Here is a 10,989-nt window from a genome sequence, read left to right on the forward strand (position 1 = left end):
CAAGTGTTCCGAACAAGTATTGCGCAAGTTTATTGCGGCGATATCACAGAGGAAGCAGCTAAAGTTGGATAGTTTTTTGCGATAATAATCTTGTATGCCTGAATTATTAAAATTTTTGCAGCATTTGTTTATAAGAAATAAACCTATTATCAATGTATGTTGTTGTTGTTTGTGTTATTATCATATGCAATTGAATAAGTAGACCATTTCAGAATTCGAAATTTGGGGCTCTCTAAATGCATAATGGGACTCATACTTTTCTGATCAGCGAGTCCCTGGGACTCGCAGGGCTCAAACTGTAAAATTATCACTGAGAATGTGACTCAATAGAGCACAGACCTTCGCCAATGTTGGACTGTTAACTTCAGTGAAGGAGGGTGAGAGTCAAGGGGGATCTTGGAGGGCTGACTTTGTCCATGCTCCATGCAATCAAGAGAATTGGGAATTTCAACAAAATGCCGAACAATACAATACTAATAACTTACAACAACATCTTAATTTGTGTCATTTTAGTTGAACCATTCACGACCTCACAAAATCAAACAATTTTCCACCCATCCATTTTCTCTTTGTTCTTTTGAGGGTGCAGCGGAGCAACTGACTGGGACGACCCCCGAGATTGGTTGTAAGTCAATTAAAAGGACAGACCGAAAGACAAACAAACATTCACACTCATTCACAGTGTTACTGAGTGATAGCTAAACTCAGGTTGCCCACACAAAAGTCAGGTGAACAAGCCACCACACTGTCAGTGACTCAAATTTAAATACCGGGAACTCAGTAAACCACGCTCCATCACGGTTTCTGGGTTTTTGGTCCGCTATTTAGTGGATTTTTGTTTTTGTACAGTCATAACTTACGCTGTTTCCCACTTCATTGGCTGCATCCTCCAAAATGCACTCCAAAGGGTGCATTTTTGGCCACATTATTTGGCCGCTTGACGTCCCTTCCGGCGTGACTCGACCACATGTGGTTTACAAATTCTACAAAGATAATTAGCAGGCTGGGTACTTCGACGCCTTCAACAGGTCCTCCTCATGTAGCCTCCATGGCTTAATGTGAAGTTGGACAACACGTGCGGTCGAGTCGTGCTGGAAGTGACGTCAGGAGGCCTAATAATGCAGGCTTCAGAGGACCCAGCCTGTGAATTTGGATCCAGCCCCTATTTTGTTGTGGGCTGAGTTAATTTATGGTGTAATTCCACTGCTAGGCATGAGATGGCGATCTTGCTGTTGTTTCACACTGTAGAAATTTAAAATAAGACTGAAAGCAGGAAGTAGGTTCACAGTATTTCATGATCAAGTTTGTGCTGAAAATTGTTCAACGTTGAATCCTCTGTAATCCTGCTTTTTATGTCAACAGAAAGCTCTTTGGTCTTGATTTTTGATGTATATCGTGAGATGATGATTTTTTTTAAGCTTTTATCCGACTGAGCGGCGAACAATTGCGACTGTTTTCGAAGGCAGTGTGGAGGTGGTCTGTAAAGTAACCCCCGCGATGGAGCGGGGGTTACTGTACACACCTTTAAAAATTAGCGGTGACTGACAAAAAACTGCACAAACAGTTTTGACTTTTTGGTATCAGAAAGTAAGTACATATGTTTTGTGTAATCTTGCTAACAAACAAACAGTCGTCAGTCAGCACCCTTGCGTTTAAATGCTGCGAGGGAATGAAAGGATTCATTTTGTGACTGATACATCACAGAACGTATCACAGACAGACCAAATGACAAGAGGCTGCTTTACATCACTATGAGTCAACCATACAGTAATCAACAGTTGGGGTTTTACACACACAAAAGAAGCAGGAGATTGTTGAAAAACACGGGGAAACACAGCTTACTACACAAACGTCAGATTATCTCTGAAAACTGGTTTCTTATCCTACGGCCTGGCCCATGCCACCTCCACGTTTTCACATTCCTGATAGCAGAGCTACAATGTGGACAGGCGACTTTTCCATTCGTCCTGTTGACAAAATTTCCAGCAGGTCCAAATACAGGTGGCCCCCCGAACTGGGCGGAGGGCAAACACAATGGAACCTGGTCGTCACAACGCAGCATAAAGAAGTGATGAACATGTTGATTTCCATCATTTATATTACAATGCAAATCGGTACAAGAATGTACTGTAAATGCTTTCATGAAGGTCAGAATGGCAGAATTCAAGGTGATGCTTGTGTGTGTGTGTGTGTGTGTGTGTGTGTGTGTGTGTGTGTGTGTGTGAGGACAGATATTATGTCATGTCTCCAGAGAAAGAAACTATGGCTTCTGTTCTCTGTTATATCACGTGAATGTGTATTTTGACATTTACTTGTTAAAAAGAGTGTGATGTGTGTGTGTGTGTGTGTGTGTGTGTGTGTGTGTGTGTGTGTGTGTGTGTGTGTGTGTGTGTGTGTGTGTGTGTAGAAGTGATTGTGCACCAAGGCGTGTCAGCCGTAGGTTACAGTCTGTGTTCATAAGGTGTGTTTCCTGTAATCAAAATGGTGACACCACTGGCACAAGATCAAGGACCTGCACTTCCACTGAACCTTAGACAGCAGCGTGACAGATTGGATCAAAGTTTATTTGTGAGGTAATATTATCAGGAAAGGCAACATAAACATAACTTACAACTCATTTGATTTCAATTATATTCAGAAGTTGGGTCAGCCTTGCATCATGTAGCAGCAGACAGACACAGAAGTGAAAACGAGGAGCCATTTTTCAAAATTCTATCTTGACAAAGATAATAATGATCACTTTTGATGGACACACAGGTATGAATCAAACACTGTGTTATGTTCACAATAGTTTCCATGCAGTTGTCATTTGTTTCAACATTTTATTTAACTCTGTCATTACAGTTTATTTATATTGTATGAATAAAAAAGTTCTTATAATAATTATTATAATGATAGATAATCATAATATTTCCATATATTGTTCTTAAAATAATTAATAAAAATCACATTATGATACAGTGCAGTTCTACACGTTGCTCTATATCTACCCAGTGGTCTATATCAGGGGTCACCAACATGGCGCCCGTGGGCACTGGGGAGCCCTCAAGGACTACATAAGTAGCGGGCTATTCCAAATATAGCTCACCAGTGATTAGACACTCCAGGAATATTATGAAAGTCATTATTTCAAAATGTGAACACTGGCAGATATTTATAATAAAGTGTGGCCAATTGATATTTATCTGTTTTATAATTATTGTGAGAAATCGCTAATGTACTAAACAAAACTAATTCAATGATGATATAAACTACTGCTACCTACAACTGCAATAATTACATTTTGTTTGATTAATGCCTCCATGTCAACCAAAACTGACCAGTACTTTTTGTCGCAACTCCAGTATTGGAGTCGTTCATTTTCCTGCCACTCGCATCAAAGTCGAGACCCAAGTTGTGCGTCTGCTTTCAGTTACCACGGTCATGTTTCAAGCAGGGAGTAATAAATGCGCGCGCAACAGTGACTGAGGCTTCTCACGAAAGAGTTGATGCCTTAAACAGGATTCAACATGATGGGCTATCGTAACAAGTTTTATTGGTCTGTGGCATCCTCTAGTGGTCCCTCAATGACGCTGACGGTAATGCAAAGCCACCGCTGACGATGAAGTATAATTTCCAAGAGCACGCAAACTACAAGTTCATCGATTTACGTTAAATGTTGGAGTTTCAATTAACAAATAATCGGATTTTTTTATTTTATTTATTTATTTTTTTATTTTCATGGTTCAATTACAAAAGTAAAACGCGTGACGTTTTTAATGACATGAAATTGCGATTAAATGTGTCATATTGATTCACGTCAGTGTAAAACATTTCAGGACAATTTAAGAATAATTGTGATGATTAAAGCTAACGGAAACTCAAAGTTATTGTTCATACTGTATAGAAATTAAGCACTCTAGCCTATGTGACAATTATTTACCTTGTTAATGAACTGTGTAATGTATGGGTCTCACTTTTTCTATCTATCTATCTATCTATCTATCTATCTATCTATCTATCTATCTATCTATCTATCTATCTATCTATCTATCTATCTATCTATACATGTGAATGTGTATCGTAGCCTCCTGCTACGTTCCAAAAACATGCGCTGTTAAGTTAATTTAAGACTCTATATTGTCCACAGTGGGTGAACGTGAATGTTTTTTAATCTATATGTGCTCTGCGATTGGATGCCAACCAGCCCAAGTCAGCTAGGATAGACACTGAGATGTGAAGTAGAATTAGTGAAAAAGAGAAGCGCATGTATGTGGCATGTTTTATTGGCATTGTCATTGTTGACATCATGCACACAATTCAGTCTTGTGTTTGTAAGGAAATGCAATGACAAAGCAACTGAGGTTCTTTTACAACAGCATTTTCCAGTATTTTAGGAGACATTTTGTTGTTAAAGTACACACAGCGATTATGTTTCACTTGAGAACTTTGGCAAGATAACTTAAAGCGTTTGTATAAAAAACAAAATTACGTTTGTGGATAATATATCAGCTCCTCTCCCGCAATAATATTTGAAAAGCATGATCTCAAAAACTGTTTCTTATTCTAATATAGCAGCTCTGAAGACAAGAAGAAGCAGTGGATAAACAACATACTGAATTGCTGTCTTCAATTACAACATGAAAAGTCAAATAACATTACAAGCTAACATTAGGCTTCTACTTTATACAGTGTGTATTTAAAACTTAACAGGCTCCAGCAAGGCGGCCCATGTCCGCTATTTCAGGACCTTTTCCCCCCTGATGGGGGAAGGCTGGGTGGATGTTTATGGTAGTAGACTGGTGGGGTGGGATTGGAGCCTGCATTCATCCCTGTGGGAAGATAATACATACCCTCCAGGTAGCTCTGGTGCAATGGTGGATGGCTTGAGGCATCTGGTTTGGATCCCTGACCAGAACAATTCCTATAGCTGCCACTGGGCGCACTTGGGTGAACTGACACTGCAGATAAGGCCTCAGGATATCGAGGTGGCTGGTGTTGAGGCTGGGGATGAGCGGTGGGAGGGGGAGCAGCATAGGGCATGTACTGTGAATTGGGTCCGTACATATTAGGGTTATGGAGAGATGTGTATGGGGCTGCTGATGGAGGATATAGGCCTGAGTGAGACATCCCTTGCTGGGGGATGAGAACTTCCACATACTGGCCAGTTTCTGGGTCAAACAACATTTTCCTCAAGGGCTGCATAGGCACCTCGATATAAAAATACTTTCCCGTTTCAGGATCCAAGAGGACTCTTCGAGGTGTTGGCCCATAGCTGCTCTCTGAGTACAAACTGGAGGTGTCACCCCCATACTCAGAACCATACTGCCCACACATGTATTGCGGATCCATGGGAGCGAGGCCAGGGGAGTGGCTGTTCCCAGGATCACTGTAAGGAGCACCAGGCATGCCTGCTGGCTGCTGCTGGAGGGATCGATGGGGAGCGAGCCGGCGGGGGTCAGTGGGCATGGGGCGGTCCATCGGCATGAGCGAGGGGTGGGGAGGACATGGGGGAGGCTGGTGAGGAGGTGGGTACGTGGTGGGAGGCTGGCTTGGCCCGGAAGCACTTGACTTTGGTGATGAGCTGGGGTGGAAATTCACGGGCTGAGGATCTGCTCTGTACTGGTGGGGACAGACGACAGGCTGGGGGGCTTGATATGGTATCACATGACCTGGGGAGTTTGGAGGTGCTGTTGGGGTGAGGTTGTGTGGGCTGTGGTGATGATGGTGGTGATGGGGTGCCGGAGGGGGCAAAGTTGGCTGAGGAGGGCAGCCAGCTGTACAGGAACAAGGAGGAGGGTTGGAGGGGTTGTGATAGCGATTTGAACGCCGGTGAGTCAAATCTGGCATGAGGGGACTGAAGCTTTCTCTTTCATCGTAGCTTGGAGGGTCATCTGAGGCATAAAAATGTGGATCAACGGCCCTTTGGGTGCGTTCGGTGGACAATGACCCACGGTATTGCTGCGGTGCGTCTCTTGGGGCTTGTGTTGTACAGAACACAGCAGGTGGTTTGGAATTGTTTGAAGATGTTGTCACAGGCACTCCATCTGTGTTTGGCTCCACAACAGCAGGTGGGCTTGTATGTATGCCTCCTGTAGATGATAGTTCAGTCACTTGTTTAGCTCCTGGATCAGAATTTGAACCCTCAGTTGGGATAACACCGGGCAAAGGAGCTGATGTTACAGTTCGAACATGTGCGGATCTCACAGGCGGTGTCCATTGATGCTGCAGCTGACCTTTGGAAGCATCTTTGTCTGATGATGATGTAGCCTGGTTTGTGACACTTGACAGTGTTGCTGTTATTTTGCTTGGTAGGGGTTTAAAGCCGGAAACAGCAGAGACGGCTACTTTTCTTGTTTGGTTGGACGTTGCGGAGGACTCACTGGGGATCTTTCTGTAGATTGTGGGCGATGACACTACTATGGTTTGAGGCCTCTCCTCATTCTGAGGTTTTACGTTTGTAATAGCTGATCCAGGTGCTTCACAAGTCTTTGCTCCTAAATCCAAAGGTTTGAATTTGCAAGTTGGTTTTGGAGGTACGGCTGGCTTTTTGGAATTTTTTGCAATCGATTTAACTTCGATGGTTTGCGGCCTATTTGTCTGGCTATTTTTGGTCGCCTCTTTCTTTGGTGTCTCTTTAGAAAGGGACTTAACCTCAATTGGCTGAGGTCTGAATCGTCTTACTGCAGGTGACCTTGGGGGGAAAGTTGGGTCCTGTCTTTTCACTGCTTCAAAATCTTTATGTTCCTTTTGTTTGTCGGGAGTTGAAAAGTGGTCCAGTAGATTTCCTTGTGGGGTGGTTGTTTTTTGTTTGATGAGGCCCCCCTCGTCCTCTCTGGTATTTGCGGGTTTGTCTATATGGTCCAACAGCAACAAAGGGCTCGGCACAGAGGATGAAGCAGAGGATGTCTTCTCTCGATGTGACTCAGCTCCATCATATGTGGGCGTCTGAAGTGGAATCTCCAAGCAGTTCACATGTTTATGCGGGACCTCCTTCCCTACCGTTGTATTCTGGCTATCACCAACCACTGCTCCAATGTCAGCTTGGTAACCTTTCTCCTTTAATAACATAGAAACTGAGTGACTGCTACTGCTTGGGGTGCTGCCATTGGTTACAATCTCAGGTGAAGATGAGGCCTGGAGAAGGGTGGGAACCTCTTCCGGAGTAAGTGGCGCACATGTCTTTGCTTGGCTGGATCCATCTCTTATCAACACAACGGCAGTGGACACGCCTCTTTCTTTACTGTAAAGTTTGGGGTGACTTCCGAGCATGGGAGGTTTTCTGTCTGTTTTCACTGGAACAGGCTTGTCATCACTCTCTGCCTTCGGTGATTCTGCATCCATATTAAAATCACGTTGCCACAATTTGGGAGATGCTCCACAAGCTGGTGGTTCCTGTATCCCCCACTGTGTGCCTGTTTTAGAGAAGTTATGTTCTTGCTCTCTGTTTGCAGAGCCCGATGTTTGGCCACTCTGGTTCTCTGAGTCTTCATGGCTTTGTATTTTAGTTTTGTCATCTTTCCAGCAAACTGCCTTGCATTGTATTTGCATTTGGTGTAGTTGAGATAGAGGCTTCCCTTCATTCGGTAGAGGTGAGCATAACGTAGACAAGCTTTCATCTTTCCCCTCCTCTCTTTTTCCCTCTCGCCTCTCCACCATGCATTTATTTGTCCTCTCCTGACATAACTCTGCTTTAAGTCCTTCGAGCTTTTCTTCTGAATCCTCCTTAATTCCATCCTTTTTTGTCTCATTCAAATGTTCGATCCTTTCGTCAGTAATATCCGAGGGCGATGCACGACTGGTCGCTTTGAAGGAGAGATTATATGTATTCTTTACAAGTTTCCTGACGTCTCTAACTTTGTGGATAAGGCCCTTCGCTTTATTGTTCTCATTCCTTTCGTCCTCCTTTGTTTTGGGGTCCACATTGGTCTCTTTGATCTTTTCTTCTTGCTGTCTGAAATGCACATCTGGTGAAGATGTGTCTCGATTTTTTTCTGCCTCAGGTGTAAGGCAGACATTGAGAGAGGCTTTCTTTTTCTTGCCCCCTTGAAATATAGTCTCCTCAGTTTCCTGTGTCATGTGGCAACTCTTGTTACCCTGTTGCACTTGTTTATGGACCTCTGTGTTTTCACATGCTTGATATTGGCTTGTCATCCTGGCTCGTGTGCCGAAGACTCCAGTAGCAGAAGGAACTTGCGTATTCCCAGCGCTGGCATTTGCAGAGTTGCCTCCTTCTCTTCCTTGCTGTGTTATACTGTCATCTATCTGTTGTATTCCACCTCTCGGCTGGGAGATATCCAATGGCACTCTAAGTTTGGATCTTATTTCAGATGCTGCTGCAGTTGTATTGCCCTGTTGAGAACCCCACAGTTGGTTGTCAGTGGGCGAAAGGTTAGAAATTCTATTGCTGCTGTTTGTGCTTGGCCTGTTGTTGGATTTCTTGACAAAGTTCTTGGTTGGTCTGATGTCATCTCTTTGTTCCTCTTTCATCGGAAACACTTCACAGGAACGATTGTAGTTAGAGGATAGAGAGGAATTGAAGTTGTCACATTCCTGAGGCTCCTCAGTAGTGTTATTTCCGCCAAAAGTGGGGTTCACTTCATCTCCATCTGGCTCATCAGATTGTTTATCACCACTTTGCATCTTCTTGGACAAAACACTCTTGATTAGGCAAGTGGCCATTTTTGTCTTAGAGCATGTTTCATCCAGAGAAATAGATTTTTTAAGTTTGGATTTTCTTTCATTATGCTCAGGATCAGAGCTGTGCTGGGGAGCGTAGAATTCTTGGTCTGCTGCTGGTGAACTGTGTTGTCTCAACAATGCCTCCCTGGAATGTCTTTCAACCGAGGGGCTGTTGTCAATCGCAGGAAGTCCAGAAGTATATTCCCCATCGATCCCCTCAGCAGAATTTTCAATACTGTCATCCGCGCTCTCCTTTCTCTTCAACTGAATCTGTCTCTTTGGCACTCCTCTTCTGACCTTCCGAGTGTCTTCTCTTTCCACAGCCACATCTATGCACTCAAAGCTACCCATCTCATAGCAGCGGACCGGATCAATTCCTTCTGACCGGTACAGGGACTGCTGCTGTAATGAAAGATCATCACTGTCCAGCTTTGAAGCGGAACCCCTGAAATCAGCGTAGGTCGGCCAGGCACCACTGATCCCCGCTGGGCTCTCTTGAGTAGAAGGCTGGGAGATGTTGGCAGATGATCGGTAACTGGAGTTGTACACATCAAGGTAATCTACATCGGGGCTGGACAGGCTACGAAAAGCCACATCTGTGAGCCACTTCACCTCATTGTCTGTCTCATCCAATTCACTTCCCATGCTAGAGCTCGAACTCTGGGCAGGCCTGTTTGTGACCGATCGAGGACTGAACTTGTTCTGTGGTGCAGGATTCTGAAGTCTCCTGGTCAGACCACCTCTCTTGTCTCGCTGAGAAGCAAGTTTCAGTCGATTATGCTGTTCCTGTGGCTGTCTGGTGGCAAGCAAACTCTCTGAGTAGGAATGCAGTGTTGGCAGTCCCTGAGAGCTCTCTGTGCTTGTGGGGGCTGTACTGCGACTTACAGGCTCTTTTCTATTCTCGTCATTGAATGACAGCTCAACCTGTTCCCCTCTGTAACTGGCATCCCTTTGCCACTCCTCCCCCTTTTCAATCTCCCACCCCTCCCTGTATGTTTCTCTCTCCATCCCACTTTCCCATTGCCTTTCTCTCTTCTCCCCCAGCTCAACTTTCCTCTCCACTTCCAATTGCTTCCCAAGTCGGACATCGTGGGGCTGACTATTATTACCAGGAGGGACAATATCGGGACTTTCCCTATTTGTCACAGTCTTCTTCAAATAACCACTCTGTGAGGATGCTGCAAAGTCAGGGGCGGCTCTGTTCTGCCAATGTCGGCGTGGTTTCTCAGGTTCTATAAAGTGTACAGGGGTAAATCTGGTTAATGGGGGAGAGGGAGTTTTCCTTCTGTTTATATGGTGGGCCATGTTCTGTGCAAACCTTGCTCTTTCAACAAGTTTTTGTCTTGAATGATCAGATGTAAAATTTGACTTCAATGAATTGTGTGTGTGTTGATTCAGTCGTTTTTCTTCTCTCTCCAGAGATTTTGCCTTGTTAGGAAAATGGCGAACAATTTCCTTATTAGTAAACTCAAACTGGGGTGGAAATGACCTATTTTTAATAGTCGGCCTATTAAAATGATTAATATACCCAGCGCCTTGATTTTCCACAGACGAGGACACCAAACCAGCAATAGGTATTTCCTTTGGTGTAAGTCTGTCCCTTGGGTGTTGTTGAATTGATGCCTGGTCAAATTTCTCCTCAGTTGAACAAGGTGGATTAGATACTTGCGACTGAATTGGCACAACTGGGGAACTGCTTTCCGTTTCAGATGTTTTATCTTCTCTGTCCAATTCAAATTTAGGTTGAATGCTCTGTGTTTGCAACTCTATGTTTTGGTTGGGAAAGGAGGAGTGAAATCCCTCTGATGTCTCCAAGGCTGGAGTAGGCTGTAAATAGTGGGTGTTGTACTCAGAGCAGATGACTAAAGGTGAAAGTTGATGAGAGCTGTTTACTGGAGAGGGTGTAGCAGGTGATGGATCTCTATTTCTGAGCTCAGGTGAAGAATTCAGGCTCTGGTATGTTAGTTCAGGTGAGGGAGTGCAACACATTGACTGAGGTGAAGATGTGTGCGACCTGCACTGAGATACTTCAGCCTGGAGCTCAGAGCCTGGGAAACCTGATCCAGGAGAGGAGTCTTGTGGTGTCCTTGCTCTACTAGGGGAGGGGCTCCTTCTCGCAGGTGATGCACATGCACGTGTGATATCCGACTCAGGAGTTGGGAGACGACAGAGCTCGGGAAACGGTGGAGTGTCTCCCTCCTCGGGTAGTACAATGGAATCAGATATCTCAGTAATATGAGGCAAGGAACGGATGCTCCTGGTTGGGGCACACTCGAAAAGAGGAGACTCTGATATTGTTTGCTCTTCAGAGATGAAATCTCTCCTTTC

At 44.3% G+C, this 10,989-nt stretch overlaps 1 protein-coding gene across 1 annotated transcript in view; it reads right to left on the minus strand.

Moving 5' to 3' along the window:
* Positions 1-4,255: 4,255 nt before the first annotated feature.
* LOC109515953 (uncharacterized) overlaps positions 4,256-10,989 on the minus strand; it is a 15,648-nt gene continuing 8,914 nt past the window's right edge. Inside the window, exon 2 of the mRNA XM_019870116.1 lies at positions 4,256-10,989. This exon is cut by the window's right edge and continues 1,619 nt beyond it. Within this exon, the coding sequence (XP_019725675.1) occupies positions 4,723-10,989 (6,267 nt within the window). The 3' untranslated portion in view covers positions 4,256-4,722.

The sequence above is a fragment of the Hippocampus comes genome, unplaced genomic scaffold (assembly GCF_001891065.2).
Source record: "Hippocampus comes isolate QL1 unplaced genomic scaffold, H_comes_QL1_v1.1 scaffold9, whole genome shotgun sequence".
NCBI lineage: Eukaryota > Metazoa > Chordata > Actinopteri > Syngnathiformes > Syngnathidae > Hippocampus > Hippocampus comes.